Source organism: Raphanus sativus, chromosome 9 (assembly GCF_000801105.2).
Source record: "Raphanus sativus cultivar WK10039 chromosome 9, ASM80110v3, whole genome shotgun sequence".
Classification (NCBI taxonomy): domain Eukaryota; kingdom Viridiplantae; phylum Streptophyta; class Magnoliopsida; order Brassicales; family Brassicaceae; genus Raphanus; species Raphanus sativus.
In genome coordinates, this window is record NC_079519.1 from 4,891,769 (window position 1) to 4,915,999 (window position 24,231).

Sequence of the window (24,231 nt, forward strand, 5' to 3'; positions counted from 1 at the left end):
ATCACTTATCGCATAAGAACCTAATGTTTAGGCCGAAGAATCTCATACCTACTATTTGGTTACAATGAAACTATGCCAGCTCAGTTTTATATCATGATTTATCAATTTAAAAGTTAATTATGATTATAAGAAGTTTAGATTCACGTGCAATCCTATCTATCTTCAATATTTTTCTCTTTTTATGTCATTTTCCATTTTGGTTATTGCTCAATATAAATATTGATTTTGGAGTTTATGTCATTTTGTTCTTTTGTTTGACGTGAGATTTATAAATATTTGAAATTTAAAAGTATTAAAGAGATACAAAGTTAGGTTAAGTTTTCCGTCTTGTCCAGAATAAATATTTTATAATTATTACTTATTTTATGTTTTTCTGCATATTATGAAATAATAAAATAATTATTATATATTAAATAACTAAAAACTCAGTTACTATTATGTAGTAAATTGGCGTTTGCTTATAAATCAAATGGTCATTCTTGTTTGATCGCAATCATTTTAGGGTAAATATATCAAAATAATCAATCTTATGTATGTATATGATGTATAATTAAATTTAAATGATATTAACATAAATATATAATATACTTTTAATATGTATATTTATTAAATGAGGTTTCTACTGATATGATTTTATGATTATTTGCATATTTGTGTAACAAAATTTTACACCAACAATTTTTTTTATAATATGGGATGTTTAATGGTTTCAATAATTTATAATTATTTAAGAAAACAATGAAGATTTAAAAATTAAAATATTAACTGTTCAATATATGTTCAGTGCAAATATCAAAATATAAGTATGTATTTTCATATGATGTATAGTTTAATTTAAACGATATGAAATATATATATATATATGTATATATATATATATAAAACCTATTAGAATAAAATTATTTATTCATATGGTTTTATAATCATTGTATTTTATTACATAACAAAAAAATAAACCTTGATCACAAAAGTTTATGTGATATTGTTAACAGTTTTAGTAATTTATACTCGTTTTGAAAAATTCAAAATACAACATATACAAAAAAATCTAAATTTTTATTATATGATTGATATAATTTTGTAAAACAAAAATGATAGAAAGTATACAAATTGTTAACAAATCTTTATTAATTAAAATCATTAATTTCCATATATATATATGTGTGTGAGTTTTATTTAAGGAAATAATAGATAATAAATTTTAATTTGATAAGTAAAATGGTCTATAATGGATATATATATATAATATAACATTTTGTTAATTACATAATTTGTTTGCTCATGAGCTGATCCCATTTTTAAAATATTTAGGTAAAAAGAATCGCTTATCGCATAAGAACCTAACGTTTGAGCTGAAGAATCTCAGGTATACTATTTTGTTACAATGAAATTATATCAGTTCGGTTTTATATCATGATTTAGCAATTTAGAAGCTTATTATGGTTATAAGAGATTTATGTTCACGTGTCAATCCTATTTATCTTCAATATTTTATTCTTTTTATGTCGCTTCTTTTTATTTTGGTTATTACTCGATATAAATATTGATTTTGGATTTCATTCTCATTTTCTTCTTTTGTTGTGGCCTGAGATTTAAAAATGTAAGATTTAAAATTATCAAACAGATACATACTTAGGTTAAGATATGTGTCTTGTGCAGAATACATTTATATTTATTACTTATTTTATGTTTTTACATATTATGAAATGATACAATAATAGTTATATATTAAATAACTAAGAAATCAGTTACTATTTTTTAATAAATTGACGTGCGTATATAAATTAAATGATCACTATTGTTTGTTCGCAATCATTTTAGAATAAATATATCAACCATCAACCTTATCTATATATAATTAAATTTAAATGATATTAACATAGATATATAGTATATTTTTAATATAAATATTTATTAAATGAAATTTCTACTCATATGATTTTATGATTATTTGCATATTTGTGTAACAAAACTTTACATCAATGAATTATTTGCATATTTGTGTAACAAAATTTTACATCAATAATTTATAATCATTTAAGAAAAACAACGAAGTTTTCATAATTAAAATATTAAATTTTCAATATATGTTCATTGCAAATGTCAAATATAAATATGTATTTTCATATGATGTATAGTTTTATTTAAGCAATATATATATATATATATATATATATGAATGTATAAACATAAACACCTATTAAAATAAAATTATTTATTCATATGGTTTTATAATCATTGTATCTTATTATATAAAAAAATTAAAACCTTAATCACAAAACTTTATGTGAGACTTTTAATAGTTTTAGTTATTTATACTGGTTTATAAAATTCAAAATACAACATATACAAAAATCTAAATTTTTATTATATAATCAATTTAATTGTGTAATTTATTTTAATAATATATAATTAAACAAAACGATAGAAAGTATACAGACTTTAGCAAATCTTCATTATTTAAAATCAGTAATTACCATATATATTTTAATCACATTAGGTAGTTCCGTAGATTTTATTTAAGGAAATAATATTTAATAAATTTCAATTTGATAAATGAATGGTCTATAATGTATACTAAATTTTGAATAGCGCCTGCGCGGGTATATCCTTTATAAAATATGTTGTTATTTGTTTTTCATATCAATATTAGGACTCGACAAAAACATGAATCCAAAAAACCGAACTGATCATGATCCAAAAGTAGTATCAAACCCTAACCAAAATTGATTAAATATCAAAATTATTCAATTTTTTTTGGTATTTAGAGAACTGAAACCAAATCCGATCAGAATATATACTTCTATATATTAATTATTTTTAGATTTAATATATATAAATCATCCAGAATATATATGTTACTTTTAAGTTGGTTGAAATACTTAAAATACATATAAATAGTCAAAAGTAAATATTTAAAATAGTTAAGAATACTCAAAACACCAAAAATACTTAAAATAATTATTGATTCTCTATCCAAATATTTAAATAAAACCAATTTATATGTTAAGTTTAGGTATAATGATATATGTTATTCAAATTTATATGTAATATATTAGTTTTTATAGACTTTGAGAAATTTAAAGTATATAATGAATTTTAAAAAATTTAAAATAATGTAAATGGGTTATCTGAAACCGAATCCGATCAGAATATATACTTCTATATATTAATTATTTTTAGATTTAATATATATAAAAACATCCAGAATATATATGTTACTTTTAAGTTGGTTGAAATACTTAAAATACATATAAATAGTCAAAAGTAAATATTTAAAATAGTTAAGTATACTCAAAACACCAAAAATACTTAAAATAATTATTGATTCTCTATCCAAATATTTAAATCAAACCAATTTATATGTTAAGTTTAGGTATAATGATATATGTTATTCAAATTTATATGTAATATATTAGTTTTTATAGACTTTGAGAAATTTAAAGTATATAATGAATTTTAATAATGGTTATTGGTAAAAAAATTGAGTAAATGTTTTTTGAATATATGTGTATTTTCTAGTTTATTTCTGATATAAATAGATTTTAAATTATTATTTGATGAAATCTGTATATAAAGTCAAATTTTATTTTATGATTATTTTAGAAAAAATATTTTCAGATAATTAGATTAGCTCATTTTCGTATATTTGAAAGTTGACACAATTAGATAGTTTCTATATAATGGATTTCTAATTTTTTCAATAATATAAATCCGTTTTTCCTTAATATATTAATATTCATGTTTCTAAATAACATTATATTTTTCTATACTATTATTTATATTTCTAAACAAATCTCTTTTTAACTTGCTATTTATGTTTCCAAACATATCTCTTTTTTTAACTGCTATCCATGTTTCCATACAAACTATTTTTTTAAACTGTTATTCATGTGTCCAAACAAACCTAATTTATATTTTAGTTTTAATAATATAGATATTATATAATATAATATTCCTTACCAATTTAATTTTGGGCTAACAAAATTCTCAATTGATTCTCAAGCCGGCACGTAAGCAAAATTAATATTTCAATTACATGGCAATTCAACAAAACATATTTTAGTTAGTACAAACTATATGTTATAACTTTTAAAATATATTTCCTTTAATATATAGGAAATATGTTAGTTTTAATTGATTATTAGATTTTGACCTGAGTTTGTAAAGTAGTTAGCTAAAAGGAAATACGTAAAGTAGGAGCTAATTAATTAAAATGACTAAAACTCAGGTCAAAATCTAGATTTTGAGTAAATGGCGAGTTCACTTTTTAGCAATATTCCAATAATTGTTTTAATTGATTACTAGATTTTGATCTGATCATTTATGTTTACTATATTTACAAATCAAGTGATGTATTTTTGTGACTTTGATTCTCCATAATTTTTGATTTTTTATTTTGTTTGTTATATACATATATTTTGTAGTTTTTATTGCATCACGTCCTATGTTTTTAAAAAAAAATGTTCAAAAAATAATATTGACATTTGGATATTTTTTTAGTTTTTAAAACCATTTAAAAGTTCTAAATTATAAATATACTTTTGTAACTTTTAAAAATTCCCACGTCATCACTTCTTCCTTGTCATTTTTGCACTTCATCACTTTTTACCAAATTATATTTCTATATCTACAATCTTTTAGTGGAAAATAAAGTTCGAGGTTTTGATGTTAAAGTTGTTGGTTTAAAAATTATTAGCGCTAAAGTTCAAGATTTTAAATGTGTGTAAGTGTAGATAATACTTACAGTGATTCACTGGGAAAATGCAGCTAAAAAGTGTACTCACCATTCACTCAAATCCATGCCTGATGTATTTGCTACGTCCGTGAGAGCTTCTCTCCATTTCTGAATTTTTGCCGCCATGGCTCTTCTTCCGTACCTTTCTAAGGAAAATGTTCCTCTCTGGTGTCTTACATCGGAGGGAACAACGTTGTAGAAGATTGGAACGGCAGTTAGTTGGTTTCTCTCGTGAAGCTCCATTATCATTCGGAGCTCCTCTAGACACCAAGTGGAAGAAACATAGTTCCTTGAGATAACCACGACCGCAAACTTCGAATTATGTATAGCTTCCTCAATTTCTTCGGAAATGGAGTCTCCAATCTCGAGTGCTTTATCATCTTTGAATATTTTGTTAATTCCCTTGCGGAGAAATGCTCCGTGCAAATGGCTGACGATGCCTTTGCGGGTATCTTCTCCTCGGAAGCTGAGGAACACATCATATTGCCTCACAGGATGAGGTAACTCCATTTGTACTAGGTTTATCTGTGTAGAATTAACTCTTGGCTTGAACCTTAATAAGGAGAGATGCCGTTGATTCTTGAACTTGATAGAGAAAAGTTCATGAAGATAAGTTGAAGTTAACGTGTTTGATTACACATTGAACTTGATAGAAGAAAAGTTCATGAAGACACGCCTTGAAACTGTATTCTGAATTCTTCAAGTTTGCGACAGAGTGGTTTATATTTTAAAATAGTTAGTTGCATCCTAATTACAGCTCTGTAATTGTAATTAACAATACGACTGGTTGGCCTGTTTTTGTGTTATCTAACATTGAAGAGTTGATTAAACATAAACCTTAATCGATGGCAATGTATAAATCTTGTTGCATTTGGTATAAGGTAGCAATGTGTTTACAAAGCGTTCTAGACACATGTCTAGGGCTAAAGTGTCTAGGTTATTCATCAGCTCTATTAACCATTAAAGTTTGTTTCCAGCGAGAGAAAAAACACAAAATCTGCACCGTCTAGAACACGTTTGCATAATGTTGATGAAGATATTGCAGACCCGATATGATTGGAGACTCCATTTCCCAGTCATATAAAAGAATGACTCGACTATTTTAGTTGATGTGATCAGTTAGACAGTACCCCCTCTTACAGTGGCGGATCTAAAACTGCATTTAGTCGGGGGCACATAATTTTGTTCACTGTATTTTATAATTTTATAGGGGGCATTGATCTTGATTAACTATAATTGCTTAAAGAAAATGAAGAATGAGATGGGGACACGTGACCCCGTACGTTCCTTACTACGTCCGCCCCTGCCCTCTTATAATTGAACAATATTCTCTTCTTGAAATCATTTCTCCTTTTTTGGACAGCATAAATACCACTGTTGGTAGGGCAACGAACCCAATGATCTTTCATTTTATTTTCGCAGATATTTTTTTCTGTAAAACGGAATTAAGCCAATGTAAGAAGATTGCAGACATTCTAGACATATATATGGGAAGACATCAAGACAACGACTAAATGCGTCCAAATCCTCGATGTTTTTTGGAAATCAAGTAGAATATTCTCAGGAGCAATATATAAAAGATGTCTCAGGTTTTTCTCCTCAAGAAAACATGAGGATATACCTTGGATTACCGAAACAAATATGTGCCTTGAAGATAAAAGTGTTCTCCTTTATACAAAATCGGTTCAATGGGCAAGTCAAACTTGGTCATTGAGTTTCCTCTCTAAAAGAGAAAAAGAAGTTCAAGTCAAGTATGTGGTTCAAACAGTTCCGACATTTGTAATGTCGTGTTATTTGCTTCCACAAAGCATTACTGATAAAATGATGAACACAACGTTTAATTTTCGGTGGAGCTCAAAACAGAACAGTAGAAACTTACATTGGATAGCATGGAATGAGATCTGTACCCCCAAGGATTTTGGGGGACTAGGTTTTCGAGATATTCATGACTTTAATATAACACTTCTTATAAAACAATTATGGAGACTAATTCATTATCCGAACTCCTTATTGGCACGTGTTTTAAAAGGAAGGTACTGTAATCACACTTTTCTCTTGGAAGATTGGCGTACATACTCACCATCATATGTATGGTGTAATATCATGACAGCAAAAACTTTATTCATATGGGTTTATGGAAAACAATTGGTACGGGTCAATATACGAGGGTCTAGAGTGAGTCCTTGGTTCCAGACGCAGTGGCTCGACAACATAGACCTGATGACCACATTGTCTACAAACTACCCCAACTTCTTGTTCAATCATTTATTAGGAATGATACCAAGGAATGGGATATACAATTTTTACGGGACTTCTTTCACCCATATGATATCCCTTTGATACTTGGATTAAAAGCTTCTCGCTCTCTTGCTCCAGATGGATATGTTTGGAATCACACAAAATCAAGAGTGTATTCAGTTAAAACCGACTATGACCTACTCTAATCGACCAAGTTGAATCTTACACATGAAGGGGTTCTAGAACCGAGTATCACGAGCCTACATAGTCATGTGTGGAAGATAAAGGCCCCGAGTAAGATCAAGCATTTCTCTTGGCAGGCTATCTCGGGTTGGGTGGCGACGGCAGAGAGGCTCACGTATAGACACATGGGCATCGATAGGAGTTGTCCTAGATGTGTTGTCCCAGTGGAGTCGATTAATCATCTTCTTTTTGAATGCCCCCCAGTTCTTCAGGTTTGGGCTTTATCGGACTATCCGTCCCTTACAGGTTACTTCCCGAGTACGTCCATAAACCAAAACATGAACTTTCTGTTTTGGAAGAGAAAAGAGGTGACTCCTCTTTAATGAAAGACCACAATTCAATACATTTCCATGAATCTGTTGATACATTTGGAAGGCGAGGAACGACAAACTCTTTAATGGAAAAGACGTATCTCCGATTGACACTCTCCAACACGCGTCTCTTGAGTCAGAATGTTGGAGGAAGGCTAACGAAAAAGAGGAAGCAAACGAGGATCATGACGATCCCCCCCCCCCCACTACAAAGGTTGAGACAGTGCTCCCTTAGATACCCCGAACCCCTACCTCTCAAATTGATGCATCATGGATCAATAATGCCAGTGTCAATGGCTTAGGGTAGAGTCTTAAGGATCAAATGGGCTCTGAATATTTCGGAATACAGGCGTGCAACAGGAGCTTCTCAGCTTTGCATGAGGAGATGGAAAATTTACTTTGGGCAGCCTCATGTATGAAAGACAGAAGGATAACCTTGATACGGTTCGAGATGGACTGTTCAGATTTATTGGACATGACTGCAAACCCGATGGATTGGCCATCATTCGCGACAGAGGTCGAGGTGTTCTAGAGATTACTGGAAGACTTTGAGGATGTGAGCCTATCTCATATTCCTCAGAGTATGAATAGCCGGGCAGACGAGTTAGCAACAAAAACAAGGATCAGAATCTACACATTTTCTCATATAAATCAGACTCAAATAGAATACTTTTCAGAGAATCAACACGTTTGTTCTCCACTTGATCTAAGCATAAATGGACAGCTCACAATAAAATACCACAATATAACATAAAATAGTTTTTGTTCACAAGTTAAAAATTTTAAAGATAACACAAATCATTATGTGAAAAACCTAGTTTAACCTAATGAATTGCAAACATACTTCAAACACTTTGGGTTGCCTTCCAATTAAAGGGTTTAGATTCCCTCCATTTAAAGGAGTGTTCTAGTCATTTTGCTATTAATTATGTGCTATCAATGTAACATTTAAAAGTGGTTGTTACTTTTGGAACCAAAACTAACTGCTTAGCAGATTTTTGCCCGTTACACAATCTGTTTTCTTTCTCATAGGTTTACAAAATTTCTTCAAAAACTATTAGTAAACCAGCTCTCTGATTATTGATATTTGAAAATGTTAGTTTATTCGATAACTATTAGTACACCAGTTCTCTGTTTTAGGGTATTTGTAATATTTGAAAATATTAGATTTATTTCGCAGTCTGTCGTGCTAAACTACTAGTCCTGGACATGGTCGTAAGCAAAATCCTTGGTGCAACAGAACTTTTTTGTGTTCAAAAAAAGAAGAACCTGTTCAAACTAATAAACTTGCTTAGGCTGTTTAACTTTTTTTTCTTTTTTGCAGATAAGATCCATATATAGTTTTAGATAATTCAAATTGATTTCTAAATAATTGGTCAATGAAAACGACATATCGTGCCAACTTAGCCAATTCTGTCATTTACTCGTATATTCTTTCTTCACTTCAAAAAAAATGTTATATTCACCATTTTTTTTTTTTTTGAAAAAGTATTCACCATCTTTCTTATGCAAGAGCTTTATCTCAACTTAAATAACCCCAAGTGTTCTTTTTTCTTTTCTAAAAACAAGGAATGTTTCGTGACTCTATGAGCGAGAACAGAATATAGAAGACAAATTCACTATTTGTAAAAGAGGTGTAGGTCACGTTATACTCTTGCAGCGACGACTTTTTCAGCTCCTTTGTATATATCTAATCCGTTTGAGAAACTTCAAGAAATTTCTTGCAAAAAAAAATGTAAAAAGATCTACTTACGAAGCTTCCATTGGCTTTTCTCCTAATCATGACGCACGAAGTGTTCGTGAATTTTCGAGGAAATGATATGCGCAAAACTTTTGTGAGCCATCTCCTTGTCTCGTTTAAGACCAGTTGCATCACAAGTTTCATAGCCTCGGAGCCTTTAGAGGACACTGATCATGAGGCTATGGAAAATTCGCTAGTTGCAGTCCCCGTGATATCAAAGAGCTACTCGGTTTCGGAATGGATGGTCAAGGACCTTAGCAGGATGATAGAGTATGAGAAGATAGGAACTTTGAGACTAGTTCCTATCTTCTTCCAAATTAGCCCTTTGGATATCTTAAAACAAATAAAAAAATACGTGGAAGTGCAGGGTGGGAACTTCGAGATGGTGAGAAGATGGATGTATGCTCAGGTGTCTCGTACATCTAGCTTCCATTCCAGTGACTGGTACAATTGTTTGTTGTTATTTATATGTTTAATTTTCAAGTATTGTTTTTTTTATTTTGTTTTAATGTTAAGGAGTAGTTAATATTATATAGAGAAATAAATAGCAGAAAATAATATTTTTTCTGAAAACACCACACGAAATAATATTTATAAAAAGTATATTTCTAGAATTTAGGGTTTAAGATTTTAGAATTTGTATACTAAATATTTATTTAGTCTTTTGAAAATAATTATCTGTATTAAATTTATTATTTGTTAAGAATATTCAATATTTTAGTGTTTAATAAATACTAATATTCGAATTTTCAGATTTGCATGATGCTTTGACAAAAGACTTTTTGGGCTATAAATAAAGCTTATTCTGTTATATATTATTGTTACTTTTTAGGATATCACCAAAAAGTTTGAGAAATTTCCTTTGATAGTTCTTTTTAATTTATTTTTACAAAAATAATTTTCAAAGAGTAAAGTGACTAAAACATGTTTTATTAAATGATAAAATATGCATTTATATCCATCTTCACTAATCTAGAATTAGGGTTTAGAGTTAAGGGATGGGTTTTGGGGATGAGGTTTCAAATTTCAAAAAGTAAAAAATTAAAATTAAAATTTTAAAATAAAAAGAGGTTGTTTCGGTCATTTATTTTTTTAGTGTTATTTTTGTTACAAAAACTTTTTTAAAAAATTATTAAAAGACCGCCCAAAAAATTTTGATCACAAAAATCAAAATAACCAAAATAAATTTTATTATAAAGATAACAAAATACTTATAACTTTAGATTTAACTAATTTAGACTTAAGGTGAGGAATGAGCTTTGGAGGTAGGGCTTAAGATTTCAAAAAATAATAATAATTAAGATATAAAATTTAAAATAAAAAATTTTAAAATTAGTTTCAAAATGATTTTTGGATTTCAAAAGAAAAAGAATTTCGGAAAAAAATCGAAAAAATTGAATTGAAAGAAAGTTATTTCCAAAAATTAAGAAAATATTTATTTTATTTTCTAATTTATTTAAATATTTATATATCTATAGAATATAAGTATAAGCATTTTTAGTTCTTAATGAAATCTATTTGTGTCATTTTCTTCATTATGTATTCTTTTAGTCAAAAATACTCATTTTAGGTTCTTTTGAAAGAGTTAACCTATTAATTATTACAAAAATAGTTACTAGTCTAACTTAGTTTATATTAAAACGATAAAAAAAACTCACTCTACATGATAGGGAGGACGACTCAGAGCTGGTGGATAAAGTGACTGAATTTGTTTCTAATATCCTGATCTCTTCCGGGCGAAGCAGAAGCTATTATAGTACTGGTTTAAGTCCGGTTCGGAGTTTGAAGCTAGAGAATGAGTTCAGATCAACTCCCACGACCACATGTCATATTGATACTAACCAGAGATCATTCCCGATCGGCTTTCGTTTTATGCCCGACGACTCCACTTTGTTAACGTACGCGAAGCTTCGCCTAGCAAAGTTGCGTGGTTTAGTACAGGCTGTACAGCGTGCAGAGTCAGGTATAATTGGTATTTGTGGAGTCGAAGGTGTTGGGAAGACAACAATTGCAAGGGCCGTTTACCAGGAGATGTCACCACGATTTCAGCACCGTTATTTTACCAATACATCAAACAATATTTCAAGCACGTTCCTGTGCCCACTACGACCTAATGAAGATTATAAGAAACTTAGCTCAGGCGAGGTCAACAAAGAACTGATGGGACACCGCAAGGTTCTGCTTGTTGCCGACGGTGTAGAAGACATTAAGCAGCTAAAAAGTATAATTCAAGATGCTAGTTGGTTTGGACCAGGAAGCTTAGTCATTGTAATCACACAGGACAGGTCTTTGCTCACTCAATGTGGAGTGGAACACATCTACGAGGTTGAGTGTCCGAGATACGAGGAAGCTCTTGCTTTCTTCTCAGAGTTTGCTTTCAAGCAGAGCAGCCCTCTCCCCGGTTTCGAAAGTCTCTCCTTCCAGGCTGTACATGTGGCCAATCGTCTTCCTCTGGCCCTCAAAGTGTTGGGGTCGTTTTTACACGGTAAGGGAAAAGATGAATGGATTAGTACATTGCGTGGAATGGAGGAGTCACGTGATAACTACGCTTCAGAGGTTAATAGGTACCTCGGAGCACATAACTATGCACCAAGGCGTTCGATCAAAGTGGATCATCACATTGGAGTAGATGAAGCAATCTGTTTCCCGCTATATTGCTTGGCTCTAGAATGATATCAATCATCATTAATGTCACTTGGATTTGATTGAATTAAGTAACGTTGTGCAATTTGTGATTGAATAAGACGAACACGAAAACATGTTCGTCAGTAAACTCTTTTGTATACTTATCAATGATTTATGCGTGTGTTTTTTTCTTATGTTGTATGTGATGGATGGATTTAGCCAAGTCTCGTAAACATATTTTGGATTCAGATGGCATCAGAACTCTCAAGCTTGAAAAACTGAACCAAAACCGACTGACAAAGGTGCTCTGACAGGACGCTAAGTACTTAATAATGAAATATGCTTTGACATAAACATGGACATACAGTGTTAGAAGTGATGCAGAACCAGAACGTAGTATTAAGCAGACAAATGACATCAATGAGATTATATGGGAAGTGAGTTGTAAGCGGTGAAGGAACAAGATTCACATGGATATAAGCACACTGGACAGGCTCGATAAATCACAAGACAGTGGTAACCGCGAGGTATCCACTACCATTAGCTGATAGCAGCATGTGAATATGTTCCAACTTGGAGAGTATTCACCTTCATATCACTTCCAGACATCAAATACAACTGGAGAGATATATTGCAGCAGATGAAGTAGAGTACTGTTCACTTTCATATCACATGTTGCTTTGACATTCAAAATGTGGATCATGTTCTAAGTCTACACACATATATATATCCCCTCAAAGTGATGCTACATAAAACTAACAAGAAATCGTTATTGTCCTTGTTCGAACCTGGATAATGCCAAGCTTTGTTGGAAGCTATGGAAAAGGTTGTGACGCTTGGCTTTTTATTCTATTAGCGTGATTAGTGGGTGTTGTCACTGGAGGCATGCTTGCATGATATTGAAATAAAATCCAACGCAGTGACATGACATGACATGACATGGTTCAAGAATCGCACCTCTCTTCATATTTTTCCAGTAACAAGTTAATAACATCTTTCACTTTAGAAACTTCAGTACCTGACTCCTAAGAGATAAGGGGCCGAAATGCAAAGATAGTATCAGCCAGGGTCTTTGAGGGCTCAAAAGGTATGCAAGAAAAAACAATGTTGTGTGAATGAAAAAGCAGACCAACCCTTTTCCAATTATAAAGGTAAGCGTTCCCAAAACAGCTACTGACAATCAACCAAGCCAAAAATAAAACAACCCACGAGACTTCGTACGACGAAAAAAAATAAATAATATAGAAACAATGGTTAAATAACAACAAGACCACAAGAACAAACAAATGCAGAATGCAGAACCGAGTTTACCAGATTTGTTGGCAGAGTTTTAGCCAAAATCGTGTAACATAATTTACTGAGTATGACCCGTTTTTCATTGATCAGCGTAAAGGGCTTTGGAGATCCATTCTGACACTGAGGCTTGAGTTTCTGAATCCATTTTTGGAAGCAGAGACAGGGGAGTCACAGAAACCTACGATTACAAAAAAGGGTATGTAGATTATAATCAAGAACTTCACCAGAAAAAAATCTATCTCATGATTAGATCCGAAGGGTTGATTCAGAGAAGAGCATGACAAAGAAAAGCTACTGAAAAAGAACATATGATCATGCCGACTCACAAAACCATCTTCTAGAGCCTTGATATCCAAATCTTCATCCATATGTTCTTGTTCTTTAGCTACAAACTGCACATAAACATAGTCAGAACTCAGGATCTAAGACACATTTGTGCATACTAAATATCCAAAATGGGTTTGTGAAGAGAACGGAGTTCAAATTTATCTCTACCTCTAGGCGGAAGTATTTCTTAACACGGCTCTCAGTTTTAGCAGCAACACCAACCGATTCAATCTCGACGATACTCTTCTTCTGTGTTGTAAAACGACGAGCCGCCCCCTGAGATTGCCAGACTCTCAGTCATCTAATTAACTAATCTAGGACCTTTTGAACCAACAACAAATTGCAGAAATAACAAAGTTGAAATTTAAATGTTTTAATTAGAGGAGTTTTACTCACAGCAGCCGAAGCATCTCTGCCAAGCTGGGCAAGCTGAGCTCCTAAGCTCTGTTGGTTGGACATGAAATTCCCAGCACCAGGGTGACGGTTAGCTGAAACAGCTTGCCAGCTAGGACTCTGTCTCCACATGCTTTGTTTCGTTACCTTCAAGCCCTATCCATATGTACATAAAACGTCAACTTCCCTAAACCATTGGCCAGTGAGGCTCTAATTTTCACACCAACAAAGCACATGGTGACCAATGCAAGCGTAGATTGTGTTCTTAGCATAAAGAATTCGAACCATCCAAAAGTCAGTTTCTGATTAATAAAAGAAGAAAAAAAAAAGACCTTGTTTGATGAGGGTGATGTTGGAATATCAATGTTGAGAGAGCAGTCTTTAGGGAAGACACCTTTCTGAATGTCTCTGATAGTTGCGTTTATCAAAGGTAAACAGACACCAACAGCATCCTTAAAGTCACTTTCTTTGCTTTCACCTTTCTTCCTATAACCAATTAGAAAGAAAGAAAAGTTAAATGGGCCAACACGTCCACATATATAATAGCAGTATGCATGCATTCCCATATGATTAACACTCACCAGTTCAATGATATTGACAAAGAGGGTACTCCACAAATCAAAGCTTCCCTGGCTCCAGCAACTGCACCGGAATAGAACCTGAAGGATTCTCAGCATCAGGAAAAGGCATAGCAGATGGACACACAAGGAATCAACAGTTATAAACAAAGACAAAAACACCTACACTTGATTCCCACAGCTTGATCCCTGATTGATTCCACTAATTACCTGAAGAAAATAAAGCAGAAATTATAAGATACCATCACATCAATGATGATGATGAGATGATTAAAAGAAAAGGCTAATAACCAGTATTGGAGGTTTTGACCAAGCGAAAAGGGCTCCGGATAATCCTAATGAGATGCAGTCCCCAGGAGTCCCTGAGCCAACAACAAACAACAAATAACCTCAAAACGGTACGGTACTAAACACTTGAGAGAATCAATGGGATCTTGTTCCGACAAAGACTCCAACTTTCAGATTAAAATACGTTAGTTTTGATATTAATAATATCATTGAATATCAGAATGCACAAACCTGAAACTTCAAAGGCAGTGGCACCTTTGATATTGCCGGAACTCGCAGCAATGGTTTCTCCAGGAGTCATAGAATGAGAAGAAACCGATTTATCCCTGCCACATTCCCACCAATTCACAATCCTTATGGGTCACCAAAAGTTGGAAACTTTATGAACAAATAAGAAAGGGGGAGAGAGCGCACGTTTGAGGAGCACAGACATGGACATTGTAGAGCCCTTGGCCAACCAAAGCCTCGACGAGAGAGACGAGACCAGGCGAATCAATCCCATCTCCGTTCGTGACTAAAACGATCGGTCTGGAGTCACCGACCTCCTCCTTCGCCGCAACAGAAGTAGAAGGAGCCTCCTCCTCCTCCTCCTCCGCAGCCGCCGGTGAATCGCTGCCTCCTTTTCTCTTGGAAAGCACGTCTTGGAGGTTCGAGACGAGCGCGGCAGACAAACCGTTGTTCTTCGAGGTCATTGTTTAGGAAGAGAGAAGAAGACGCAGACGATGTGGGTCTGTTGTTGAATGAATCAAAAAAAAAACTCTAGTGAGGAAGGAGAAGAAGAAGGAGATTGGACGGAGAACGAGTCTAACGGAGGAAAGAGAGAGAGAGAGAGAGAATACTTGTGAACTGTAACTATTCGTTTCCGATTTTGATAGAGAGAGAGAAGAAGAACAGTGACGCATAAACTTATTTCCAAAATAAATTAATTAATTTATATTTATTAAAATACAGCTGGAATTAGTTTTTTTCCTAAGTACTAAGAGTTTAGTTTTTAGTTATGCATTAAGACATATATAAACCTTGGAATCTCAAAAGAGATTAATGTTGTTTTTTTCTCTTGTAATTACGGTCAAAAGGATGAAACGTGTTATAAAATGGTCCACAAGCCATAATTATTCAGTTATCCGATGTCATAAGAATAATTATTGCATACATTCAAAGCCTCAAAGGTATTGAAAAAGTATAGTTTGAACCGACAGCATTATAGTACCATGTTGGTTGAAGATACCTGTTAATTGTGTTGCTTGATCATATGCTTTATGCTGCTGAAATGTTTATTATTATATCAGAAATAGCCTCTTGGTTTATTTAGTTAAATTAGTCACGTTATGTTATCAAATGCTTTATTACTGAATTGGGTATTTTAGTTTACATTAAATTAGAAGTTTATAGCTGATAGCATTTCTAAATTTGTGGATTTGGTAGCTTATTCCTGTTAATAATTGATTTTTGATAGGTACGGTTGCTGGTTGCATACTATTAATGATATAGATTATTTTAAAACTAATTATGAGTGATAGAAATTAATGTAGGGTCTAAAGGTCAACAAATTAATTAGAAGATTAAGATTATTGTCTCTCTAATCATAAAATGTCAAAGGTTAGCGAGCTCCTTAATTTTTTTATTAATTGGAAACTCTGAATGGTGTGATCGTCACGTCGTGATGATTGTGTGAGTAACTTATAGGAGTATTGATTTTATATTAATCCATGGATATTAATAGATTCAAATGAAAACATGAACTGTTGCAAAGTATAGCTTACCCATTGTCCGCTTAACAAATTCAAAAGCTTCTATTCTTTTCTACAAGTTATGGGCTCTCTTTTGCCTTTAATTTTTTTTTCTCAACAACAACTTATCATTAACCAATTGTGAATACAGGATTATAACCTCAAAAGATTTTAAATCCAACATACAATCGATGAGATCTAGTATCGCCTAGGAACACGGAGTCGAAACTGGAATGGATCCTAAACTACCCGATCTAATTCATCGGTGTATTTTTCACCACAATAAGACAAATTCCTCTCACTACTCCGAGAGAAACCGTCTCTTAAACCCCTAAAATAGACTCGTGATACGAAGACCTTAATAACCCAAAAGAAATTAAGCTAAAACTTGATTACAATTTTGTACATATCGCTAATCACCAAAGTTTCGAGTGCTGCACTTGGACTAGGATCTCTCCACCGAAAGGTACTTCTCAAATTTTAACCCAACACTAAAGGGATCAAAGCCTCGATCCAAAGCCAAGAACCAGAACACAGGTCCGGACTGAAAAGTCGGGTCTGAATGCAGTAAACGTGACTGGACCAGTAACCTTAGCTTCCAATGGTGTGAAGCGAGTACCACCGGACGTCAGCCGAGCCGCCGCCGGAGTCGGGATATACTGCTTCACCGTGACGCCACCAAGGTCCATTCCTTCGGTTGACAACTCCGTTGGTGTGAAGCCTTGCGTCGCCACGTCTCCGGGAACCGAAGCGCGTGACCGTTATCCGCCGTGTCGATTCACTCCTCCATTCATCACACCACCACATAGGGTGGTAGATCCGAGATGAAAGAGGGCTCCCACTGAGCCACGCTCCGCCGTCGTGAAGCTTCCGTCGTAGATCTAAAATCGGAAAACTAGATCTGACGTTTCGTTTCAACCCTAAAAGCCGACTTTCCATGCCTCCATCTTACCACGGCCTCGCCGCTTCTCCATAAATCCGCTGACTGTTCTTCCTTTAAACTCGCAGGAGATCTCAGGATGAGAGTCAATCAACACAGAGGAAGCTTGCATATCGACCATGGTTGGAAAGGAAACAGAGGAAAGCAAAAGGAAAATAAGAGAGAGGGAAGGAGGCTAAACCTCCGGCAACGGCAAAAAGGACACCGCGCCGGAGCAGGTGGTGATTGCGGCTAGGGTTTCTGCAAGAGGAGTAGAGAGCGTTTTCTTTCTTTTTTGCCTTTAATTAGACTTTGGATCTTTAACAGTTGGCTCATGAACATTTATAGAACTTTACAAACATAAAATGACTACTCTGTAATTGGGAAAATGGCCAATTAATTCCTCAAGTATTTAAAATTAACAATTTTATTCTCCAACTATTGAGTACGCAAAATAATTCCTCAACTCCTAATTGACTTAACAAAATTAAACTCATTATTAGTCCACGTTTAATAATTAACAGAGAACGTTAATCGATTGTTTTGCCCTCTTTTAAGTCATCTTCCCTAAGTCTCTTTCAAATAAAATTGTTTTACTCTAGTTTATCAAATTGTTTTGCTCTCTTTTAATCAAATTGAATTTAGGCTTAGAGTTTATTGTGTTTTTTTTTCGTCACAGAAACAAACAAGAGAGTAAGAGACGACGGGGAACAGAAAAGGGAGTGAGAGAGAGAGCAGAAACGAAGAGAAAGATAGAGATGAAGAGAGACTGCAGGAGAGAGAGAGAGAGAGAGAGAGAGAGAGAAACGAAGAAGATGAAAGAGAAAAAGAGAAGAGAGTGAGAGAGAGGGAGACAGAAACAGAAACAAAGAAGGAGAGAGACTGCAGGAGAGAGAGAGACTGTTGGAATTGAAGAAGTGTCCAATGAGTCACGTAGAAAAAGAACGAAGAAGAAGAAGCTTGGAGCGCGAGAAACGGAGGAAAAAGAAGAAGAGTGTTTTTTGTATAAATATGTGTGTGCAATGTTTGTAAAAGGTATCCTTGAGATCAATATAAAAATGTAGCATCAAAGTATTCTCTCTTCTCTACAATAAGAAAACAAATGTGAGAGACTGAGTGTGCTTGTGTGTTATGATAATATACACAAGTAGAAACAAAATGAGTGATCGTGAGAACAAAACAGAGACTGAACAAAAACAGTCTCGAGTGTGAACAAGAGAGCAAAACAGAGGCTGTCCGTGAGTGGAGAGGTCAAGCCTAGATAGATGTAGTTGAACAGAGAGATGACGGAGATATAGAGAAGAGAGTGAGAGAGAAAGAAAGAGAGGGAGACATAAACAGAAACGAAGAGAGAGAGAGAGACAAAAAGAAACTGCAGGGGAGAGAGAGAGAGAGAGAGAGAGAGAGAGAGAGAGAGAGAGAGAGAGAGAGAGAGAGAGAGAGAGAGAGATGAAATAGCAACAGCAGGAACAAGACATCAAGAACAGTTCATCTTCATCACAACAGAGTGCTAGGAGGACTGCGTATGGTAATAGAGACAATAGATAGATGAAATAAGTGCATCACAAAATTTAAAAAAAAAGTGAAAGTTGATTGATCCTTCTGAGGCTTTCGGAATTAAATTTTTTGTTGATTCATCAAGATTCACAAAATATATCTCTCTAATTGTTTTCTGAATGAATTTAGGATTCACGTTGAAAGAGACTTGGAGAAGAAGATGACTTAAAAGAGGGCAAAACAATTCATTAATGTTCTCTGATAATTATTAAAGGTAGACTAATAATGAGTTTAATTTTGTTGAGTCAATTAGGAGTTGAAGAATTATTTTGCGTACCCAATAGTTAGGAAATAAAATTGTTAATTTTAAATATCTGGGGGAATTAATTGGCCATTTTTCCCTCTGTAATTGCTAAATTATAAAAATTCCAAATTAAGAATAGCCCATTTGAATCCTTTCCAAGCTAAAAAGGTATTAGCCCTAGATAACTGATTAGTGGGCCGAATAAATCATCTAAGGCTACATACTATTTTAACTGTAGAAAGGGAATACGAACTGCAAATCCTAAATTTATACCAACTACTGGCTGAATTCTATAAACAAATGTCATCAGACTATAATATTTTATTAGATTTTGATCCGCGCTTTCAAAGCGTGGATTTATTTTTGGTAAAGATTTTATATAATCACATTTATATAATCCGTCTTATATATGCATTTATATAACCCGTTTCATATATGTATTTTATATCCGAGTTTATTTTCGGTTAAAACTATATTGTAAATGTATGTTTAGGTTTTTAATTGTGAATTAGATATTTTAAATATAAATCAATATACCAGTTTTATAGTTTTGATCGGTGTTTTGAAACTCGACTCGAACCTGCCGTTGAATGGGGTACCGGTTGGTAACCCGATATTTTTAATATTGTAATTTTTTTAATGATAAGACAAATTTGGTGATCATAAGTTGGAAATTTGTTTAAAATATATTTATATTTTTCAAAATTGTTTTAAATGATAATGATCGTTGTCAAAATTAATAATTTTAGAACTAACTAAAATCTTAAAAAAATAATCGGCATGCTATTATTGAATTTAAATAACTTACCAGTCTAACCAAACTTATAACGGAACCAAACGATTTCACCGAAAATTTTAGTTATGTTCGGCAATATTCAATCCTATTATCATTTCGAATCAGAAAATAATCAACAGTAGATGATATTAGATTTAGGAAAAAACGGTTTAAAATCAAACCATTAAATAGTTTAAAAAATGACGCAGTTTTAAATATGACCGGTTGGAAAAATACTAAAACGATGCAGTATCAAATATGGAAATAATCACAGATCGAAATTGAATTAAGAAACCGGCATAGAATGTCCACAATACCCTTAATGAATACAAAGGAAAGACTCCTTAGTAAGGGTAAAGAAGAGTAAAAATATCAATATGCTTCTGCTTTAATAGTATAGATCACTTATAGAGTTATTAATTTTATAAAAATAAATCTATAATTTTCTAAATTTTATATGACATGAAGAAAATGATTTTATTAATTCATAATTTCACAATTCCACATCTTAGATTTTTGGCTTTGTTATTTACATATTTTCCATAGTACTTTTGGTTTTTTTAGTTCCTTATGTTTTTATATATGAACGTCAGATATAAAGCTTGATAAATTTTACTTTCACGCTTTTTTAAATTGATTAAACTAAAAATTAGTTCATTTTTTGTCTTTTTATTTATTAAATAAATAATAAATTTAAAAGTGATGCCACAAAATAGAAATGATGTTAAATCTTCTAAGACAACGCAAAATATATGAATGGAAAAACCAAAATGACTCGAAAAAGTAATAGTGAACCAGAACTGAAACTGATTAAATACCTGAATGATCTAAAACTTTAATATTTGAAGAATCTGAAATCAAATCTGACCGTACCGATATCTAAATCACAGAATATATTTAAATATATTTAAATTTAATATCTGGAAAATATTCAGATAATTGAAATATTAAAAAATTATTAAAAAATAGTCACATGTAAATGTTTAAAAATAGCTAAAATTTTCAAAACACCAGAAATATTTACAATAACTATTTGTTATCCACCCAAATATCTAAATCTGAACCAATTTTTATGTTAATTTTAGTATTTAGTCTTACGTAGATCAAATATATATGTTGTACATTTTTTTTTCTTTATGGATTTTAAGGATTTTAAAAATATTTGTATCTTTTTTTTGTTACATATTAAAATGGACATCTAAACTTAAATTAAGCCCGTAATAATCCGAATGAAAGCCGAATCAAAATTTATAAATATCTGAATATGACTAAAATGTTTAGCTTCGAAAATCTAAGCCCAGATAGACCATACCAAACTAAAATAGATACATGAATATTCACCCCTAAATCTTTCTTACAACAATGCACCAAAGCCATAATTGGTTTACTAAATTGTCTTAGATAGTGTTTATATATAGATAATTATTAGTTTATATATAATATTTCCTATTTTGTCAAATACATTACCTTATATAAATTATAAAATTTATTATGTTTTATAATTTCTTAAATATCAGTTTATAGAGTTTTATTCTACTTGGAGAAATTTTTATTTTCTTTAACTTCAAACATTTTCTATCTTTTTTTACTATCTATAAATCATTACTAAATTTAAATGAAGATTTCACCAAACCGGCGAAAGAATAAACCTTGAGTCGATGGCTATAGTGCGATAAACAATATCTTCCAAAAGTTAAAGGATACATCATTTTTCTATCTATAAATTAAAAATACCTTAACAAAAAAGTATTATAAAACTAAATCAGAAAATTACATAGATTATAACTTTATCAACTTTTCAAATTGAAGCTTCAAATGGTAACTTTTTACACGCACTGCTCCATAGTTAATAGTAACAAAAAAAATTATATATACATATATTTATACGTTTATATGTTTTTGTTACTACTAAAACTACACCGTATTATTTCTTATCACCTTTTAGAATTCTTCAGATTAAAACTAATGTTTAGCATTTGACTAGTTCGTCTTAAACAAAAACGGGAGTGGCTTTGACTTTACTTTGTAACTGTGAACATATCTATAATTATCTAACGTGTAATTATCTAACGTGTTTAGCATTTGACTAGTTCGTCATAATACCATGCCGTACAAGAAAATCAAAAATCTATTTTGACTTTTTTTCTGACAATCCGGTAAATTGAGGTTTAACTGACTACTCTTTTAGAGGTCTGTTTACCAGCATCGAAAAAAACCTGTTGTTTTCAATAGGAATTATATATCTTTGTAGACTGATCATACAACAAACAGATAAATCTGAATTTGGTATGTTTGGAATCTAAAAGCTTAACACATTTTCAAACCCGTCTATTTGACTTCTTTATCGGATATAGTAAAACAAAACACTGTAGCAGCCTGCGACGAATGTGTGACTCGGCAAAGTATGGTAGCATACGTTAATTACGTTACGACTTACGAACTCAGTGACTGCACGACAATATCGTATAAAATACGTTAGATAATTTCAACGACAACTATATATATTTAGCAGGCAAATTATATTGATTTTTAAGGTACGATAAAAGTATCCAAATCTCCAGTTTATGTGACGTTGCATGCAGTGGACAGAAATTAAATATATAACTTTGGAATTTTTGATTTGACATAGCGAACAATTTTCAAAACTTTTGTGAAAATAACTTGTTTCGACTTTAGGATATGCCTATTCTATTTTGTCACTTACACGTAAACATGTCTCTACAAATGTAGAACGATTCTCCGCGATTAATTTGAATAACTCGGTTTTTACTTTTTAAATACGTTCATTTCACGGTGTCTAGGACGACATCCGGCACGTAAAGAACCATGTTTTCCATATGATCTCAGGCACATATCATGGACACTTATTTTATTTTTGGGTTAATTGTACTTCTTAAAACAAAATATCAACAATAGCTCGAAGTTTATAATATACTTATGTCTAATGGTTTTTAAATTTCCAAGAAACGTTTAGCTAAGAAATTTACAATTAAATACACAAAGTGGGCTGGTGGACTAAGTTTTATGATAAAACATACTATAATTTAGAGAGAAAAAAATTACTTATCATAACAAAAAAAAAAGGATCACGGATCTTTATTCTTTACATTTGACTGCAAAATTAATAATTTTGTAAGTTCAAACAAACACAATATAAAATTAAGACACATTAGCTAATTTAACTATGTGGCCTTTCATTCCATTTTTTTTTGTAACTGAAAAAAAAATGAGCATATTCTTTTCACATGAACTGGATATCTAATGAGTAAAAATGAGCATATCCTTTTTAGGTTTATCCTAATTGTAATTATATACGTTTACGACGATTCACAACAATGTTATTCAAAAATATAATGTAGTTCTTGCTTATTATAAATAAAATTAATTTGTTGATGTCAGAAAAAGAATTGTTATTCATTTTTGGTACACTTGTAAAAATTCAATCAAACTGAAAAAAAAATCCCAAAAGAGAAAACAAATAAATCATGAACATGAGTTACACACGTTGTTATAAAAATATTTGCTCGATTTATAACAATTAAAATCAATACTATTAATTTTGAAACATGACCAGTTGATATGTGTTAGGTCCACTTTATTTTATAACTGCATCTATATAGCATAACTATCTTCTAATTATTGATATATTTTTAGTGTATATCTATTATGTAACTGCATTTAACTAACCACCTCTTAATACCACCTGGAATAGCCAAACTGCACTTAAATATAACGTGATATATCTTTTTACTCCATAATTATAGTAACTTCAATGCTTATCTCAAGAAAATAGTATTACATATATGCTTTTCTTTATTCAAAATGGTAATATATATTTTTGTATTTTTTCGGTTGATGTAGTGCGTGTGATTAAGTTTTTGTAGTGCCGCAAAACTTTTTTATAGTTTGTGTTCCTAACTGGTTATAATATAATATAATATATATATATATATATATATATATATATATATATATTAATCATATTTTTTTTAAAAGTACTCAAAATTAATCGAGCAATGTCTAATTTTATATAGTAAACTGTTGACTTTATATATTTATACAAATATGATGGTGGATAAAGTTTATCCTATTTAACCTATTTAGTAGAATATAAAATCATGCACAAGTACAAAATTCAACCTATTTAGCATAAACAAATATATAAAGAAAAAGATTTTACATGCATCTCCTCATTTTGTAAACTATATCTTATTAAAGTTTCAAATGA

General features: G+C 31.7%; 2 protein-coding genes across 3 annotated transcripts; one reads left to right on the forward strand and one right to left on the reverse strand.

Annotated features, from left to right (window-relative positions):
• Window positions 1-9,090: 9,090 nt before the first annotated feature.
• LOC108824564 (probable disease resistance protein RPP1) lies at window positions 9,091-12,334 on the forward strand. The gene is made up of 2 exons (XM_018597989.2): window positions 9,091-9,715; window positions 10,942-12,334. The coding sequence occupies exons 1-2, from the start codon at window positions 9,312-9,314 to the stop codon at window positions 11,942-11,944; spliced, it is 1,407 nt and encodes a 468-aa protein (XP_018453491.1). The 5' UTR covers window positions 9,091-9,311; the 3' UTR covers window positions 11,945-12,334.
• A 218-nt stretch (window positions 12,335-12,552) lies between these two features.
• On the reverse strand, window positions 12,553-15,659 carry LOC108823965 (uncharacterized). 2 transcript variants are annotated; one of them, XR_001945131.2, is made up of 11 exons: window positions 15,193-15,659; window positions 15,010-15,104; window positions 14,782-14,852; window positions 14,657-14,700; window positions 14,494-14,571; window positions 14,245-14,398; window positions 13,916-14,068; window positions 13,688-13,795; window positions 13,519-13,584; window positions 13,208-13,370; window positions 12,553-12,921 (listed from the first exon to the last, which is right to left on the reverse strand). XR_001945131.2 is itself a non-coding variant. In XM_018597282.2 (10 exons), exons 1-10 carry the CDS (start codon window positions 15,468-15,470, stop codon window positions 13,272-13,274), a joined length of 1,146 nt encoding a protein of 381 aa, XP_018452784.1. In that variant the 5' UTR covers window positions 15,471-15,659; the 3' UTR covers window positions 13,021-13,271. The 2 variants fall into 2 exon arrangements, 1 of the variants encoding a protein (XP_018452784.1); XM_018597282.2 differs by lacking the exon at window positions 12,553-12,921 and having other exon boundaries at window positions 13,021-13,370.
• Window positions 15,660-24,231: the final 8,572 nt, after the last annotated feature.

Coding starts and splice junctions, on each gene's coding strand:
- LOC108823965 (XM_018597282.2), bottom strand. CDS start 15,470: ATGACCTCGAAGAACAACGGTTTGTCTGCCGCGCTCGTCTCGAACCTC. Junction 14,399..14,493: donor TTGTCAATATCATTGAACTG/GTGAGTGTTAAT, acceptor AATTGGTTATAG/GAAGAAAGGTGAAAGCAAAG. Junction 13,585..13,687: donor AGAAATACTTCCGCCTAGAG/GTAGAGATAAAT, acceptor GTTTATGTGCAG/TTTGTAGCTAAAGAACAAGA.
- LOC108824564 (XM_018597989.2), top strand. CDS start 9,312: ATGACGCACGAAGTGTTCGTGAATTTTCGAGGAAATGATATGCGCAAA. Junction 9,716..10,941: donor AGCTTCCATTCCAGTGACTG/GTACAATTGTTT, acceptor TCTACATGATAG/GGAGGACGACTCAGAGCTGG.